Raw genomic sequence first — 20,288 nt, forward strand, 5'->3', positions numbered from 1 at the left:
CAAGTGATTATTCGAGCCTTAAACTTAAACCAAAGTGTTTTCATTCATTAACCATATCAGCCTGAGCTGAACTGTAAAGATCTATAAACATGCCATAATTCTCCATGGGATTTATGTCAGTCAAAATATTGTACTATAAAAAACATGTTTTTGATGGCTTCTTGTGGACTGATGCACAGAGAAAGCAATCTATAAGAAAAAGCAGATTTTAGGTGTCAGGTTTTTAGGAACAGGCATCACTGTTACTGCCATGTGGACAAGAATAATGGTGTGAGCAATCATTATTTATCCTGAAGGTTTTTTAATTTCAATTGTAATGATTTATTGGGGATGGTGAAACAATCTCTTTTGGATTTTGTTCATGTTTCTAGTCTTTACAGTTAATAATTCTGTACTCAATGCAACAGGCTGATGATGGATAGCCACAAGCTTCAGATTTATTCATGCAAAAATATTCAAGACTCCTGTTGCAAAAGCTGTTTAATGGTCATCTTTGAAAATTGGGTTATAAATCACTTACTCAAAAGCCCTTCCTGGTATATGCAGTCTTTGAGATCTAGGCTGAGGCTTACAGGCTGTTTCAGTTAAAATGAGACAGCTAGTGGAAGGCTGAGGCTATCACATTGAGAAAGTTGGTTCTTCCAGTAAAACCTTTGACAGGGAAAAAAGCTGATATTGTTATTAATTATTTTACAGCAGCACTCCTAAGGCTCTAAATAAAATCATAGCTCTGTTAGGCCAGAGTTTGTACAAACACATAATGAGGGATGTGCACTTACGATCTAAATACAAGGCAGACAAGTAATGGGGTGGAGGGAGTGCTACTATCCTTATTTTATAGTAAGAGGTCACAAACAAGAAGATTGCCTAAGGTTACACTGTGGCAGAGTTGATTATTAATCAGATCTCTGGAGTCCTGGCCACTTGGCCTAATATTTTTTAGTCTAGACAAGAGAAGACTGGAAAGACACAAAACAGTCTTTAAATACCTAAGTGTAACTGCAAATTTGTTTTATATATATATATATATTATATATGTGTGTGTGTCATACATATATATATAACAAATTTGCAGTTATTTTATTTTATATATATATATATATACATATATATATATATATATATATATATCAGGAACAGGGTGGAAAGAGCAGGGTTTCTAGTGGTAAGGACAAGAAGACCGCGGGGCAGACTGCCAAGGGAGGTTGCAGAACCTTCGCCATGGGAAGGTTTTAAAGGCAGGCTAGAGAAGCATCTGTCAGAAAGGGCACAGTTGCACATGGTTGGGTGGTCAGATGAATGGGGCATCTGACTTCCCAAGATACCTTCTACCTCTATTTTCTGTGATTTTGTTGCTTTAACCACCATTTCAACAGTTTGAGTTTGAAAAGCTTTGTTAACCTAAGTATTACAAATTTCTCACCTCTTGAATTGCCTTTGTTTCCCTAGTAATCTAGAAAAGGAGTAAAGGAAGGATGTCTCATTCTGGTCCTTGCGTGACAGCTCTGTAGCGTCATGTGCCATCAGCTACACATCCAGCATCACACACTTAGATAGACCAGGGAAGAATCTATTACTCACATTAGGAGACATTTCCCTTGGAAATCTTCCCACGCCTACTGTTTTGTTCATTGTAGCACGAGCTGCATCAGATAATACACATATCAAAAAGGTTTCTTGGGGCTTCATCAGTGCTTGTCCTGTTTTACCAAACATCTTTCAACTTCAACCTCAGCAAGACAGTGGATAGTGCCACCATCCACATCATGCTCAAGCCAGTATTTCTGAGGGAGAGAGAGGTGTGGGGTGGCACACCTCCGGCCGAGGCAATCCTTGAAGCCAGGCCCCCCCTGTTCTTTGCAGGACGCTCGGATCCACCAGTTTTGGGCAGCGGGGGAACAGCAGCCGCTCCTGGCAGTGAGGACACGAGTCGGGCACCAGACTGCTCCACTCGGCAAACGCAGGAAGCCTCGGCAGGCCCAGAGGCAGAATTGCAGTACTTCCAATTCAGATTTCAGAGCAATGTCTCTAACGAGGGATTTCACAGTACCTAAAGATTAGTGGGGGAGGGCTGAGAATCACATGCAGACAGAGGCACCAAAAGCTGCCCGACATGGCTAAATCATCACAAATATGCATGTCTAAGCTTTTCTGCGGCTTCACTAAGGAAAGCAGAGATCTTATCCTACAATGTTGACTTTGCAGTAATTTGAAGTGAGGGAATGAAAAGTTCTCATTGTCTGAAAAGTGATTTACTACTCAGTATTCCCACGGATTGGTTTTGTATTTCTTACTTCTACTTTCCCTGACAATTTGGGATTTATCTTTCCATCCATTTTCATTTCAAACCACATAAAAAAAAGATGTTATCGGCTGCTTTGTATTCAGTGACAAATTCCTCCTTTTATTATCAAACGCATTCTGACTGTTGCTAAAAAAACGATGCACTTGATAGCACACAGGGAATTAAACACCATCAACTGTAAAGGGTCCTTTTGCAGCCTAATGCACGGCTCCTAGCAACAGTTAGGCCTAATTGCTGGAGACGGCTGAAGGCGCAGGCTTCGCTTCCAGATTTTGAATACAGCAACTCTGAACAGTGTCTGAAGCCAGGTTTTGAGCCAGCCATTATTAAAAGAACAAAGACACAGACCAGCTTTCAGACATTTACTCCGAGTTTGAATCTTGAGCCCCTTGATGTCTGGGGCATTTGAATCTACAATATTATTAAAGCTTGTCTAAACACCTACGGTAGATGAACTGCACCGCTATGTAGAGCTGATTAAAAAGTCTTCATTGCCTGTGTCTTTATGCTGAAAAAATGCTGTTTTTAATAAAATCTAAATCCTCCTGAAAATGTGTACATTTCAACCAAATTTTCTTTATAATATTTTAGTAAGTTTGAAAAAGAACACAAATACAAAAATGAAGAGGCATACAATAGATATTTGAAAATTAAAACAAAAGTCCAGTTTCACCTAATTCTAACTTTGTACAGTCTGATTCAGGTAGTAGAAAAAATTGGAGTTTCACTGTGATTGGCAGCAGCTGAAATAAGGCTAACTGCTATCTGAATCCAAAAAGCCACCTACTTGTTAAACAAATCACCACATTATTTGTCAATATTACAGGTCAAAGCAGAAGAGGCTCAACAAACATGAGGAGAAGCAGATACCAGCAGAAGGAAGGTCTGGTTGGGGAAGGAAAACTTGCATTGCCCTACAGCTACCTTCGACCAGTCCTGCTGCCTCTCAGCTTATCTAAAGCTACCTGAGAATAAGCTGGTGATGAAAAATCTGCTCAGTAAAATGTCATATTTCACATTCTCAAAACATAAGAATAAATCAATTTACCCTGTTGTAAAACCAGGATATTAAGGGTTTTCTGCCAGTGTCATCTCAGCCAGTTCTGGGGCTAGAGGACAAGTCCAAGTCTGAAGAGAGAAGGATGGGAGGACAAGATTCCACCTGTGACTTGCTTTTCTCGGAAGTATTTTGGGGAAAAAATAATTCTTATTATATTTTTGCTTCTTTGCCTCTTAAAGAGACAGGCCCCAGTAAACAATGATTCTTATACAAAAGCTCAGCTTTGGCAATATTTTCACTAAAAATGAAAACTGATACAGATCACAGTGGTGCCAATGTTTTAATGAGAAAAGAAAGATCCTTCTTAGCTGCTGTTCTGTAACAAAGAAAAAGCCATCTAATCTATATTCATTCCAAATAGGTTGGTTGAGAGGTCATCCAAAATGTTTAATGTATAAAATGAAAAGGTGCAGAAACAGAAAAGCAGAAACAAAAACATACAGTAGCCACAGGAGACCCAAGAATAAAGGAAGAAGGAATAGAGAGGAACTGGGAAAGTGGGACAGAAGGATGGAAAAGGGAGAATGCAAAAAGAAAAGTAAAACAAGATAATAGAAGAAAAGGAACAAAATGGGCAGCAAGGAAGGATATGGAAGAAGAAAAAATACTTGGTTTGGAAAATATCTTTCTGACCACCTATTGTATCTTCTCACAGAAAAGGAAAAACTGAGAATATTAAAAGGGGAAAGATTTTTATAACATTATTGGCAATAACATATTTCTTAGAGGTCTTCACAGTAATCAATAAGAGTTTTAAGTCTGCAGACTGTAGTGGCAATAGCATTAGATATTGCAGGACTTTTGAGGAAGCCAAGGATGTAAGCTTGAATTGCATGTCCATGCTTAATTTCAGTTGTCTCAACTGTCTCATGTAATTTGTTATGCTTTGTTTTTCCAAAATTTGCAATTTAAAAATAGCATTCTAGTTCACATCTACTATATCAGAGTTAATTATGGCAAAACATGATTTTCAATGCTAGGTGCCCAGTGTCAGGCTCCAAAGCCTATGTTTGGATACAAAATAATTAGCCTCAGTTTCAGAAGTGACTGAATCCAGTCTGCTTAGTGCATACTTAATAAAATTACTAACCTTCAGATCATTACAAAAATATATTGCTATTTTAATGCATTACAAAACTCTCCCCTAAAATGCAAAGAATGATCTGGTCTTTCCCCAAAGGACTTTAAATCAATAGAGAAGATTGTGCTATACCTACTACTTTCCAATAGTAAGATACTATTACACGAGAAAAAAAGACAACAGCATCTGACCCTGTGTTTCAAACTAGAGCAGAGAACAGACCAGAGGAAAGCATCAGCTGTGTCTCTGTGGTATTCCTATGGCACATAAGCATTCTTTCCTTTTTCATACATGCAAAATCTAAGAGAAGTGTGATGTCATTAGATATTGATTTCTTTTTTTTCTGGCTTTAAACATAATAACTCCTGTTAAGATTTAGAGTGAATATCTTCGTATGTGCCATATTATAATAATCTATTTTCTACACAGTAAACAAGGCAGCACTGGTGGCTATCTCTATAACCATAAGGATTAGAAATTATACATGCAGAGAAGCTTATGCAGACCACAGGAAAAAACAGATTCTGTAAAACTCTCTAAATCCAGATTTTTTTCTATGCCTGTGCATTCCTGTTCTCCCTGATTAGGTAGAAGTTATCTCACTATTACCAAAACGATGCTGCAGCCGGCAGCTCTGGTTTCTGCTGGTCATATCGCCCAGGCTTTTTCCCATTTGCTATTGCAGCGCCCTCAGTCCCGGGTGAACTGTTTTCCATTGCCTGCGCTCACTCTGTAAGGAAGGCGCCACGAGTGCCGCGCGCAGCCTCTCGGCTCCGGGACGCTCGGAGCTGCACGCAGCCGGAACCCACCTGCTCCCCAGAGCCCGGTCCCGAGCTCAGGGCAAGCTCATTAAGGAGAGAGTGTAGGGAGGGCTGTGTTGCAGCCTCTCAGCTACACCTGTCATGCGTAAACCCTTCGCATTTTTCATTTCCAGAACCAGGAGGACCCTTAACTGCCAGCGTTTTGCTGTATTGGCTCTCTAAGTAGTGTTGCTGGTGAACACATCGAGGCAATCAGCATAGTCTCGTTAATAAGCCGGGCACACAATTATGTTTAGGAGACCGGGATTCTTCTGATCCCAGCCCGTTTCATGAGCTTGGGGCAGTCACACCTCGAGCCGAGCCGTTGTTCCCCGCTTCGCGCCCCGGCCGGGCCCTGCCGCGGGCTCTGCGGCCTCTGCAGCGCAGGGCCCGTCTCGCGCTGCTGCCCTCCCCAGAGCCCAGCACGGGCACGGCCTCGAGCCGCCGCCGGGCCGCACGCGGCGGCAACAGCAAATCCAGGGCCAGGCAGATGGCTACACCTCTGCGTATGCTTCCTTTTTTTCCTGTGCAAACGTTCTCATGTTAATGAAATGGAAGATATCTAACTTGACTTACTCCAAACTAACGAATAGGTTAGTCCTCTCTGAAGCTTTTTCTAGCAACTTAAAGGACAACAGGTCAAAAAAAAAAAAAAAGAAGAAGAAACAGCTATTTATTTATTCTGTCTCCTTGTTGAGTCAGCACTGGGATCATTATTTTTAATCAAAAGAAATATTTATGCCCAGAGGACTCGGATTTGTTGAAGCTCAAGAGCTGTGATAGAAACAAACCTCCATTCTCTCCTCCACTCAGGATTTACATATAAAAAGCATCTGCTTTGCATACAGTTCCTCTCCTTGTCTCTGGCTGCATAAGAGCATAGGCTTAATATTTACAGCAGAGAATGCTGAGCCAGGTAATTGTTAATGATAAATATGATTTTTAAATGTATTTTGATGTGTTGCTACTGAAAGCAAAAACACACTCAACAAGAAAGAATGTTAGGAAAACAGAAATGTGGCCTTAAATGAACATCTGGTGAAATAATACATTTTCTTTGCATCAGTAAGTTCTGCATCAGCTCAGTGGACCTGACACTATTTGGGCAGCTTGTGAGGCATTTGGGGGCTGTTTGTCGCCCTAGCTGTGGACTTCAGACTCCAGTGACGAGAACGTTTATCACCCTCCACCCCTGCTCTCTGCGGCCTCGGTGCAGCCGCCCGCGCAAGCCTGCCCCGTCCGTCAGCCCCGCATCCCTCAGCCGCGTTTCTTTGCAGTTCCCGAAGGGCCGGATTCAACACATGTCAGTTCTTCCACCCCATCACTTTTAACGGCTCTTTTTCCCCCCGTCCACTTAGTAAAATGCCATCCAAGTCCCATTGCCTCGCGCTGCTCCCCAGGCCTCCCCGACACCCCTTGTGCCGGGCTCCTTGCTGCCAGCTGCGGGCAGAGCGGGCTGAGGCTCAGCTCCGGCACCGCGAATGGCCACCAGAAGGAATCTCGTGCTTCCGAAATACTCGTTAAGGGCTGCTTCCTTGATTAAGAGAGCGATCTTAATGTTTTGCCAGCTCTTCTCTGCATTTCACACTTTGTAGGAAAGGAGCGGCACAAGAGAAACATTTCTACCCCCAAAGCTCGCTAACATACAGCAGGCCATTACCGCATGTCTTTTTTTTTTTTTTTTTTTTAACAGAGTTGGCGTAGATCCAGATGAAGATCTGAAAGCAGAAGCTGCAAACCAGGTATGTTACGATTTCAGATATATATGCTGAATTAAAAGCCGTTCAACTGTTAGCAAATCAGGTTTGTAAAAAATAGCGTTATACCTGAAAATTTTTAAAACAGGCAGGTAAAAACAGTGGGAGCTGCAAAGCATTTTGTAACTGTTTATTGTACAAGGGCCAGGGAGAGGAGATATATATATGTGTATATGTATATAGATGTATATAGATGTATATATGTATGTGTGTGTATATATGTATTTTTTTTAATGTGCATGCACTCATGAAAATTCTGTAACTAAAAACATTACAGAATTTTGAAAATTATTATAAATAAATGCTAAGGTATCCTGAGAGGTCAAATACACAAAATAATGAAAGTAGTGCCTTGATAAATCCAAACATTTGTGATCTTCCAGATGCTGCATTTATGGAAGTGAGACATTTCAGAACAACATTTAATTCCCTGGATTAAACAAGTAAAATTTGTAATGTTCAAATTCTAATTTGTAATAGGTCAAGTTCCTGGAAATATGGTTCATTTGCCACGTAACAACCTGAGCATCTAGTGAAGTGGAAAACTTTAAACTAAAGGAGGCTATTTAACAAGCTGCAGTTGTTCATCTGTCACCCTCCTTTTTTTTCGTCATATAGATATGAAATTGTTTCAAATGCAGCGCTGCCTGCCACAACAGTAGAAATCTATAAGACAGTCAATACACAGAGACATAACATGTCCTTTAGCATGGTAGGTGGAACAGAAGTAGGACTAGAGAAAAATCAATGCTACATTAGATAAGTTGCCAAAGCAAAAAGCAAAAAAATTGCCTAATGCCAACTGTGTCCCTGCTTCCAGCTAATACCATCCCATGCTCTTTCAGGCTGCACAGCTGGAACTGATAGTGAAATCACCCAACAGTGAGATAAATGTAGGAAATAAGATATGGCAAGACATGAACAATTCAGCTGAAAATACATGAAAAATAACACTAGGCAGAATTTTAATTTATCTTGCATACTGAGTTGCTAAGGTTTTCTTAAGACCTTCATGTAGCTGAAGGCATTCAGGGTCTCAACTCTGACTGAAAGTGAATGGATTTCAGGCACTGAACTGTCCTAGTGTTTCTTTGAAAAAAAATGAAAAAAAAATCTTTACCATTCATATCTGACCATAAACTTAGCTTCCCGTCTCAGTCACCGTTAAAGGTGTTAGCATACCACTCCCATTGTATCCTGCCAAGACACTGATTTATTCTGCGCCTGAAGGGAAAGCACTATTCACTAATATCACTCTCCTAAGCATCTCGGTAAGAATTCCTGCAAAGTCTCTGCCCAAAATCTGACCAAGGCCAGTGCCCAGAACCTTAATCTTAACCTTAATCTATTCTTGATTGCACTTCAAAATTGTATAACTTCTGAAATTTTCCAGTTTACAGCACTCATGAATTATTAAACATCAGAGAATGCTGAATTATTTTCACAGTATAAAATTTACTGAATGTATATGTCTTGTGAAAATTTGCTTTCTTCAGAAGTCAATAGGCTTCTAATTTTCTCTTTGGTTTATTAAAAATGAAAAAAATTGTGTTTATGAATAACAATAATGCATCCAGTATCCCAACTGTGTCCTGTGAATTAACACCTAGCTCTGTTGACAAAACTCAGCAATACAATGCAGTAGGTGTAAATAAATATATCACATTTCATGCCCTGTCATGTCTAAGTCAGCATTCCTTATAGTAGTAAACCTTACTTTGGAAGACAGTTTTGTTGCTCTGATTTTCTTTTTTCCCCCATGGCCTGCTATTTTCATTCCGCTGACTTTTTTCTATTTGACATCTCAGTCTTTTATTAATTCAGACCTCTACTGCATTCTCTCTAGTTCTGTTTTAACTCAGTACCCATCATTGTTGTTCAATTTATTTCAGATTATGTCTTTAAATTTTGTCTTTTCTTTCATGATTTTCCAAATTAGATGCCTCCTGACTCTTTTGGTGACTGAATCACTTGTAGTTCATACAGCCCTGTCACACAATGTGTAGATTTGCAGGAGAAGTGACTGCAAAATGAAGCTTTTAATCACAGTTTTCTAGCATTTCATTTTTTATCTCACTTTTACTACTTTTTTCCCCCAAAGATGACACCTAATGACTCATCCTGCTCCTACATAATAAAACATACTGGGCAACTCCACTGTACACTTGTAGGAGACCTTGGCTGCACTGTAAATGATGGACTTGGGGGGTTGTAAGAGCAGGCAGCAGGATTCAAAGAGCAGGTGCTCCAGCTGGTGCGAGCCAGTGGTCTGACTTCAGCAGAGCTGCAGCGATAGCAGCGTACCTGCCCTCTGCAAAGGCTGCATATGGAGGTGCAGCAGCAGAAGCACAAGTTTGGGACTAGATCTGTGGTTGTAGATTCAGCAGTCATTTATTCACCTCACTCTTCAGCAGCTAAGCAGCCTGCAAAGAACAAGTCCCATTTCCTCTCTTCCTTATGAGATGTCCCCCACACCATATCCATCAATCCAAAGTGAGAGAGAAGAAAAGTGAATTTAACTCCCTATGCTCTGAATTAAAGCTTGTGGTACCTATAGATGTGCATAATACACAGGCAATGCTGCAGCACCTTAGAATTTAATTTTAAAGGCCATTCATTCAAAGGCCTTTATGAATGCAATGAAGCCTACCTGAACAAGGCACACAGCTTAGGCCAAAACTGCCTAAAATTCTGTCTCCACCCCTTGAGAAAACATGACCAGGGGAAAAAACAATAGGTGAATTATCAAACATAATGGTTTGAACACCAGAATACTTGCATGCTTTTTCACAAGTCTTGCCAAATCATAGCCTGTTTTGACTCCTGCAGAATGCATATTCATAACCTTCACAAAGAACCTGGACAAATAACACATCGAGGGCCAATGTCTCTTGTGGCCAATTAAAGGTCTGACCCTGGCAAACTTTAAACCATGGCTTCAGGGAGATTTGTACCAGAAACAAAGAATGAATCCACTGAAGATGTGTAGAAGCTAGCAAACTTAGCGTCTCCAGGCTCCTCTGTTCCGAGCTAGGGCACTCGGCCAGAATGGGGCAGCCTCAAGGTCTGCTGAGGAGGTCTGAATCCTGGTCTCCTGTGCGACTGTGGTAACTCCCAGGATACAGGGTGTTTTGGTGAGGGTGCCTCTCAGTTCATACCTGTAGCCAGACCTGGATTTTTTAGAGACAGAAAAAGCCCTAAAACTCCCCCCCACCCCATGAGTAGCATGGCAGAAGGCAATAGCAGCTACGTGGCTGCATAGCCCTTTTCCTTTCCTATCTCTTTACCTCGTTCCCTCTTCTTTCCTTCCCTCGCCTCTCCTCCCATGAAATCAGTCTTATCTCTGAAGGAAGTGGAGTTATTATTTACGAGTTCCTTATATATAGTTGTTTCTGGCCTTCTGATTATGCTCATTGCTTTACTTTGGACTGGCTCAAACAGTGATTTGGGCAGTCAGCTAGTAGGGAGATTACAACTCCAGTTGTGAGAACTGGGCTCCTTCCCTAGCAGAGTTATAGTCTTTTAATTTATAATCACCATCTGGACTTCACCATGCCATGATTTCATCCATCAAAAGCGTCTCTCAGTTTCTTTGTGTTAGGCCTGTCTTGCCTTGCCTTGAACATGTTTATCATCAAATCATTATGCATAAACAGAAGATATAATAGCCTAACTCATTAATATCCATTCATTTATTGATGGACTTTCATAACTCAGTTCTGAAAAACCATAAATAATATGTAGAAATAAACAAAAGCTGTCAGTTTGCTGCATACACATTCATACACATTCAGAGTATAAACACAAAAAGCTAACTCTAGTGAGCAGAATACAGGATAAATAATCACCAAGCTGAGCTGCAAAGTTATTTATTTTAAAAAAAGTCAAAAGCTTGCATGGCAGTGTGTGTTTGTGTTTGTTTTTTTTTTAAACTAATTTCCCATAAACAAAGATAGTTGAAATCTTCTATTCAGATAGATTTTGTACCTCAGAAATTCTGCTAGGTTAATCTCCATTGAGACCGTGTATGAATGCATTTTCTACAAGCACTTTGGAAGAATGTTGTAGATATAGTATTAATCTCGGAAGAAAACTAAGTAGCCTGCTAAACACCTATCAACAGCATTGCCATTAAACTAATGTTCATTAAATAAAATGAGTTTATTTAACTATCCCGATATCTTTGTGAGTAATAAAGAGGAAAATATTTATATCTCTCCCCACCAGCTTCGTCTGTCAGCTGGGTGGTGAATCTCCATATAGGTTATTCCCAAATACGGGATGAGAAGCATTCACAGAGCACACTTCACAAAGAAAAATGTGTTGTCCAGAAGAGGTGACGGATTGTCTCCCCTACTCCTGCTTCTCTGCACTAGAGGGAAAGTGAGGAGTTTTTAAAATAATGAGACCCAAGGCTCTGCAACAGGCCAGGAGAATTCCCTGTGACATCTCCTGCCATCCCTTAGCTGTCCTGCTTCTGCAGGAGCTGCACTGCAGAGAGCTACAGATTCCCGCTAACACAGAAGCGGCCTAGACAACACAGAGCTCCTGTACAGGAGGAAGGTCTGGCACTCGCCAAACACAGAGCTGAAACCAGCCCGAGCATCCGCCCACCGGAGCAGCTGCAGCCTACTCCATCACGATGTCTTCTTCCATGCTGCTTTTTCTCATCTCTATCCCTGTTCACTTTAGTCCACCCCCTCCTCCTTATTTCAGTTTTCTCCTTGCTTTCCATTTGGTTTATGCCTTCTTAAATAAGCTTACCAAAAATAATTTTAAAAAATACAGACCTAACACAGATCTTACCTGTCATCACACTTATTGCTTAAATGTTTGAACACTTTCCCCGATCTGTATCTATCTTGCCAATACACACTGTTAGATATCGATGGCTTAGAAGAGTTTGCTGCTGCTCTGTTTGGGATTAGCACCATCTTCTCCCCGCCCGTGCAGTTGCTAGGCACTGCCCTAAAACACTCAATTCATAATAAGGAATCAGATCCCAAGAATAATATTCAGCCTGTCTGGTGCATTTGTAAGTTCACTGTGACCGGCATTTGGCATTACCAAAATCATCAGCAACTATAACATGATTTCTGTCTCCACCCAACATTACCCAAAACTTAATAAAATTAACATAAAAGTTCCCATGTAAAGGTTGCATTTGAACTAGCCTGTACTGGAACTAGCTCTTACAGTTTTAAGGATCAGACCATTAACATTATTATCATCAACAAATTTACATGCATGTTGATGTACAATAAGAAATGGAATTTTCAATGTATTATTAGATTAAAACATAAAAATGATCAGATGAATTGCCTTGAAATTGCATAAAGAAAAACATTCCCATTAAAAAATAATCTAACTTGCAGCAAAACAGCAGCAGGATGATAATGGAGTATCCTTTAGGGAACTGGCATTCCCATTTCTAATTCCATCCTGCCACTAATTCTTCTGCTCATATTGATATAATGCCCAGAGCATAACCAAACTAGCTGTCTTTGTACGGAAGACTGTTACTAATGTACTATTCCAAATTATGACCCTGAGTAAAAGGACGGCCCTTTGGCTGTGCAGAGCTCCCCAGAAATAATTTGGAGAACATAGGGCAGTGTTTTGAGCCAGCACGTGTTGGTACTTAAGACTATCCCAGCTTCCCGAAGTTGCTGTATTGCTCTCACCTCGGAAAGAAGCACAGAAGGGAAAGTTGTGTCATAATTAGAGTATCATGACCCCTTTGGGAATGACATTTTGTTAGCCATGTACAAACAGCATCTGAGCTGGAAAGAGTAAACTGAAGTAATCCCACAATGGCAATTAAATTGAAATATCATTTTATTGATCTCAGAATACAGTGCTTTGCAGCTGCTTAATAAAATTGGAATAATTAATAAAAGTAAATGCTGAACCCTTCCAATGAGAAATGCACTATATGAGCCAATCTGCTCATGAACTGATTCAGAGAGATGAAATTCCTGGGCCAAAGAGGCTTTTTAAATTTAAAAAAAAAAAAGGCAGTTAATTGTAATTTGGTTTGACATGTATATTTGATATTGGAACTCTGATTTGTTCTAAAAACACTTTCCATTTTATGTGTTTGCTTATTTTGCAGAGAGCATCTAACTTGGATAAAAATACAACCAAAGCTGAGAGCGCATGGCTGTTCAGAATATGGTATGGATTTGACCACAAGTATCCTTTCCTGTTCTAAGCCATAGACGATAGTTTCATTACAACTGACACCGTCAAAATATTTAAGAATCCAAACACAATTATACTTTTAATCCCAAAACCTAAACACATTCATTTAGATTACAGCCTTTGTAAGGAGAAGAAATCAGGAAACAAGGAAACAGGAGTTTGCAGAAGCAGCGGAGTGCAGTAGAACCTTCCTGAGTGAGGCTATGGGGAGTGAGAATGAACTGAGATGAGAACCGCCATCCTATGGCAAAACATAGTCAATGTGTTTAAATAAACGAACCTGTTTGAATTTCAGGATAAAATTAAGCCAATTATTAATCAGCTATGGAAGCTGGAGACTGCAGAATGGCTGGCTGGGAAGGGGACAGGCAGGCTGGAGGGCCAGGCCCTTCCCAGACCTCCTTGGACGGCACTTGGCAGCTCCACACTTCCTTGCATGTCGCAGAGCAGCAGCTACCCAAGAGAAAGCACAAAGTAAGACAACACTGGTTTACCCATACCGCTACAAACAGCCAGAGAAAGATGCACTCACTGTGAAGATGTAGCTCCCAGGACTTTCCTGGAGCTCACGCTTCATTTTCCCTGGAGTCCTGAACCTTTGTACTTTTATTCATGTTCCTACTGGGGCAGCACCGTCACATCTTACACCCTCAACGTCTACCTCCCAAAGCCCTGGTACGGCATGCGCCGCTTCACTCCTTGACACCTATGCTGTCATTAATGCCCACGCCAAGAGATGGTAAATGCTCCCGTTCTAAGTTATTGTCATTTTATCCTCACTCTGCAAAGACTTTGCAAGCTAGCCCTGTTGATATCTCCCAATGACAATCATGCCCTAAGCCTTTATCAGACCAACACAATGAATATAATAGAAGTCCTTCTGCTAATTTCCGGGCATCCTGGCTTAGGAACACAACAGGCAAAGCTCTACCAACAGCCCCCATTATTCCACAGCATGTCTATTGTTCCATTATCCTGCGCTCCTGAGCGGAGATTAACGTTCAGGGTACATCTATATTTTTCTGATGTGAGCTGCAGCAAACTCAGATGAAATAATATTTCAGCTGATAAATGTAACTCTTTGGGAATACAGCTTCCTAGGAGAGTTCAAGTGAAGTTATCCTTCAAAAAGACTTTTGATGGAAAAAACATCTTTTCAGTTAAAAAGGAATGCATTGCCCTAATTTATCTACCAGAGCAGTTATAAGGGCCAAAAAGCAATTAGAATTAAAATTTTTCGCTAGGATACTTCTTCAAGGATACTTAGAAATAGTATGTGAATGCAGTATAAAGGGGGAAATATGCTTAAAAATTAATACCAAGTACCAGCATTACTGGCTTTACCTACCACCAGTCCCACTTCTTCTTCAGAAGGAACAGCCTATGGTTGTGGTATATCTTAGAAACAGAACAATAAGTCAGAAAGGAGAGATGAACACGGCAAAAAAGAAAAAAGAATTGTGCTCTGAAAAAAAGAGCAAAAAATGTGGACAGGAATGGCAAGAACAGGGCAGAGGTGAGTTAAAGAAATGAAAGAGACAACAAAGGTGGAGCTGGAAAACAAGAGACAGAGGCAGAAGAGAAAGAGAAAAAACAATATGAAAGAGTCAGACAACAGTACACGCAAAATGAAAGGGCTATAAAATTCACAAGAAGTAAAAACAAAGGTCGTCTTTACCACTGCCTTCTCCAAGGTTATCTGTATGGTAGAGACCTTGAATCTGGGTCCCTGCTGCTTTATTCTAGTAAGTCTGGTTTCAAAGGTTTTTGCCTTTCAACAGAATATTTTAAGTGATTGTTAAGATTCTTAGAATTAACACAAATTTATTCTTAAGTGTCAACCTCATTTCTAGTCATGCTGTAATCTTTTGAACTCAGATTTTCAGAGACTGTAGCTCTGCCATTATCCTAAAATATATTTTCATCCTAAATAATATTTCTACATTTTACTAATCCTGAAAATGTAAGTCCATATCCTTGGAGAGAATGATGGTTCAGCCCAGTAATGCCGTGACTCACAGCTCTGAGCATTTCTTCAGTATGACTATTTCTGAAATAGATTCTTTTTAGGGAGAGAGAAATTACCCACCCTAACTTTTCTTCATGTCTGTGCCCTTCACTGCCTAAGGTTACAAAGCTGTGCTACTAAAGTTGAAAGAAGAAATCACCATGTAGTGCAGTATTTATACAAGATTGTATACTGGATTATGTTAAAGTTTTCAAAGAAAAGATACTGAAAATAATCATCTATCTGGTTATATACTTTGAAAGCATGCATGACTGTGACATTTCTATAGTTCGACATTTGCTCTTAGGCATTAACACAGAGCTACCCACTCTTCTGGCAGCAACATCTCTGCCTGTTTATTTCACAGGGGAAAAACAAGAGGGAGGAAATATCACTGAAGAAATCAAAAGGTTGTGTTGTTTTCTGCTGTCATGCTGAAAGATTTCCACTTCATTCAGTTGTCGTAGACAATGGCAGCCTGCCACAGTAGCGTGGAACTATATCAAAAACACTGAAATGGACTTGGAGAATCAAATTTTATTCTTGTTCTGAAAGAAACAGTAGGAGCCTACTCCAAAGCCAACTGGATTCAGTAAGGGTCCTTTTATTTAAATGAGTCTCTCTGAATCAAGTATTGACACTTGAGAATAACATACTGTTCTCTAAAATCAGTGCTAAGAAATGTTAATACTGGAACAATTAAAATGAAGAAGAGATCATTTGAGTACTTAGAGGTATCCTCTTGGATTTTCATCTCAATAATTTAAACGAGTAAGACGCAAAATAAAATGCCTGGTATTTGAAAGAGTGTAAATGCCAGTGAATCTATTTCAGCTTCCTTATTTTTACAGCCAATAGCACTTTACCATTCAAAGCTGTCACGAACTACTGAAGGCTAGTGCAGAAGAAAAGTGGGAGAAAAAAAACCAAAAATAGTTCAAGAATTCGTTTGAAAAAAAAAAACCAGGATCAATAGTCCAGCATTATATAGAATATAAAGAATTTTTTTCCTACAAGAGCAAAGTCCTCTGCACATAAGGGCACAGCTCAAATAAACAGTGAGCAAAATTGTCCCATTCCAGATGCATCCCACAAGAAAATTAAAACTTTACTCCCAGGTAGTAGCAATTTGCTTTTAACTCTTCTCAGTCCCAAACCTCCTTTCTCACTTACTCCAGATGGGACGTATATAAGACTGCTGCTGGTTTCTGCTTGCCTTGTCCCAAGACATGGGGTACCTGCCTAGCGCTAGAAGAAATTTCTTCCTCCTCTACGTAGGCCTGTATTCCTAGCCACAACCTAGCCCTAAAAATGAAGGTAAAATTAATAGTATAAGATTGCAAACAGTCTTCATCCATTTTTCCAGCTACTTTGGACTAAAATTCTGCAATCAATTTTGGTTTAACTTAATTTTGTGCAAGGCTTTTTGTCCACTAAGACTTTTTTTTTTCTCTCTCTCTGTTCATGTAATTCTCACTTCCTCACATGGGGTCATTTTGCTCTCCCTGGCTGTTCCATAGCACCAGTCAGGAAGGTGACTACACTGCCCTCCCTGCTGCTAAAGCTGTATATTGAAATAAGAGAGTATTCGGGATTGCTGCACTAAAATACAAAAATGCAGAAATAACTGAAACTGAAGAGGAAAAAACAAGAGCATAATATATATGCTAAGACATTGCCATCCATAAACGCTCACCTTCCTAAGGAGAAGCCTGCATTATGCTGCAGGACAGGTACTTCTAATAGGTGCGTTGGCCCTTCAGTACCACACACCGAAACATGCATTGGGAAACAACGGTTGCTGCGTAACCGGAAAACATACGCGAGATTACAATAGAGGAAACAGGGTGAAAGCAAGAAGGGAAGGAAGAAGAGGGATGAAAGCTTCAAATGCATGGTAAGTTTCTTTTTAATACTTAATATGCACTGAATTGCAAGAGATGGGCCTTGGGCTGACCTGCAACCAGGTCTGGTTGGTTTTTTCTGGCCATGGGGCAAGGAAGGAACTGGGTGTGATGTGATCCTCCAAGGCTGAACATGGCCAGAGTACTGATGCTCCCTATCTCTGGCACACATGAGGGTGAGCAGGAGCAGCAAGCGAAGTATGATGGTTGTGGTTAGCTGGCAAACACAGGTATTATAAGTATTACAATGACAGGCCCACTGCGTTCTTGATACCGTGCCAAGCCACCAAATCCTCACAGGCATGTGGATGCCTAACTTCTACAGAGCTTTCCCTTTTGACCTCCTCACACACGCTGCCACAAACAGAGCAGGAGGAGGAGTACTTTCCCCTTCTTTACAGATTTCTTTTGAATTTGAGGAACTAACATTCAGTTACACTGAAGAGAAGCAGGAGTCTGGGACAGAGTCAACCAATTCTGCACAAAGAAACTTCTAAAAGTGTTTCTCCTTGAACTGCAGTTACCAACCATTCAGCTGTACTCCTTTCAGTTTAAAAGTTAGTTGTGTATGGCCTTTCCACTTACCTGAAATCAATCAGCCCAAAGGAACTGCATTACTTGTAACGACGTCAGAAGTTTATCCTCCTTAACTTATCAGTACACCTATCATTTTATTTCTCCTGTGCTTTGTGCGTGGATAAAACAGAAATAATGACTGCCTATGAAGTAAGATAAGTACTACTCTGCGCCTGTGAGAAAATGGAAAAGATACTAAAAGCAAAAACGCATTCTAGGGTACGGTGAACTGAATCAAAGAAAGTCAGCATCTTACGGTCTTCAGCTGAATTTTCCTTATGGTATGACTTACCGCTGTCGTATCAGAGATAGACTTCTTTGGAAAGAGATGACAAGCGGCTGTAAGAATGTGTGTGCACGCTGGTTTCTTTTATCTGCTGGTAAATGAAAGGTTTCCTGATTACTGATATTCTAATATGGTAATCTTTAGCACTTCAGTAGCAACAGCAAAATAGCATGCTGTGTCCTATTTTTGGACTTAGACAGTGTTCAGACAGAGAAAAGACTGCCCCATCTCAGAGACTTCAGTCTCATTATGAAGCAAAGCAGCATCAGGTAACGCAATGTTATCAAAGGCAGGTGGCACAAGGAAACAGTAGCATGGAATTGGCTAGCATGTACACTAGACATCATAGCATAGACTCACTGATGGAGAACGAGAATCCACTTTGCAGATGTTATAAGCAAATCACAATAAAAGCTGAGAGGAAACACAAAACCTAATCAGTGGACTGTAATGGATATCAAGAACATGAGTGTGAAGCAAGAGCAGTTAACTACATCATAAAGCTTTCTCAGACACCACAAATTTGGGCAGGACAGGGTCCACAGAGCTATTTTACCATTAGCAGCAATTGCCATTACTCTGAGCTTGGTTCAAAACTCATTCAAAAACACATTTGCAAGCATGTGATCTAGGAAAACTCATAGTTCTTTTTTGGCACAGATAATCACTGTATCTGATTTGGTGCCATTTCCTGACCCTTTCCAAGGACGCAAGATTGTTGAAACCCCGTAAATTAACATAATAAACATGGCTAATGATTAACCAGAATAATAAGTGACCTCGATTTGTCCTCCATTCACAGGCAGAAACCTGGATAAACAATTCTTGAACAATTCCATGTTGAATATGCAAGTCTCATTTATAAAGTTTCCTCATGTCAATTCTTTGAGAATCTGTTTATCCTTCAGATATTTTTACAAGAGAGAAGGACATTATTAAAACATGAAATTAAATATCAAGTGTGAATAAAAGCTAAATATGAAATGTTTTACTTGCTTAGTATATAGCACTCATCTAAATACTGCCATCAACATGATAGTTGAGAGCAGGTAACATTTACTTTAGATTTTATATTTAGTCTATCAGACTGAGTCAGAACTTAAGACTTCATGATAAGGTGGTGTGTGCCCTGTTAGAGAATCAAGGGAAGTTACTCAATTATTGCTCAGAAAGCATGCCTAAAATCATAGTACTTTTTCACTGTTCACATTGCATTCGACAGTAAGAGCATTTCATTCCCATCAGCATAACACCTATGAGAAGATGATGGTGGATGATTAAATAAAAAATCCCTAGTTGTTTTGCATTTGACATCTGCTCCTTTTCTCCCTTGCATTGCAGGAGACATATGTAAAAATTATTAGTGATAGCTCCCTGATACTTTTATTACAAAATACAAATGTTTGAACACACCCTTTCCCCACCATGATCCCAAAGGAAGACGGGAGCTGCAGGAATTTTAGTTCCACAAAACTTCAACTATTCTATCTAAAAGCAAAAGTTAGAAGCATGGGAGGAGGGAGGAGAGCACGTGTGTTTTTGTGGACAAACAGCGACAGCAATAGTCCTCAACATATTACTCTCCATGAATGGACATTCAGCAGATATTATTGGAATCCAAGGCATTATCTCCTTTCTTCGTTGTCTAACAACTTAGCACCATTATTTCCACTTAGCTCAGTTTCTTTTTGTTCAATGCACATATAAAGTCTCAGCACACTATGAAGGATAAGTAAATGATACATACATGGTATTATACTCACAGAGGGAATGCATGTGTGCATATAGTATAGGTATATTTATAGAGAGCTCTCCCCTCCCCAGTCCTTGGATCCCCATTATTAGGATTTGTGGATTATTAATATTTTGGGATTAACTCCCTGCTAGTATGTACAGGAATCATGTCTTTTAGTGTGTCCTTATCTTTCAGTAATTGTTCGTATATTTTCTATAAAGTCTGGCCTATCTGCAGATACCTGAATAGTAATCCATTATAGGAGGAAGAGTCACATTTTAATTTACTTTAAAACACCTCCATTGACAACCGTCACTGTTGAATACACAGTGTAAGGCTCTTCTTTCGTCTTTGGAAATAGGCTGATATTCTGCAAGAAGCATAGGCATAGTTGTACGTAACATCTGAAAGTGATTTAGCTAAGATTTCTGCAGATCAGATTTCAATATTTAAGAGTAGTGTCATATGTGATCTCTGTCTCAATCCATGACATCTTTCTTCCATTAAGTCCCCCATCCTAACACTAAGAGAAAGTAATGGAAACCTCTGAAAAGTTCTAATATTCATCTAGA

General features: G+C 40.0%; 1 protein-coding gene across 1 annotated transcript in view; it reads left to right on the plus strand.

The window, feature by feature from the left end:
• The window catches only part of SLC9A9 (solute carrier family 9 member A9), a 224,500-nt gene that overhangs the window by 150,564 nt on the left and 53,648 nt on the right, over positions 1-20,288 (plus strand). The window contains exons 13-14 of the mRNA XM_067301844.1: positions 6,940-6,988; positions 13,119-13,198. Coding sequence (XP_067157945.1) covers positions 6,940-6,988; positions 13,119-13,198 — 129 coding nt within the window. The remainder of the gene's footprint in view (positions 1-6,939; positions 6,989-13,118; positions 13,199-20,288) is intronic.

Source organism: Apteryx mantelli, chromosome 9 (genome assembly GCF_036417845.1).
Source record: "Apteryx mantelli isolate bAptMan1 chromosome 9, bAptMan1.hap1, whole genome shotgun sequence".
NCBI classification, from domain to species: domain Eukaryota; kingdom Metazoa; phylum Chordata; class Aves; order Apterygiformes; family Apterygidae; genus Apteryx; species Apteryx mantelli.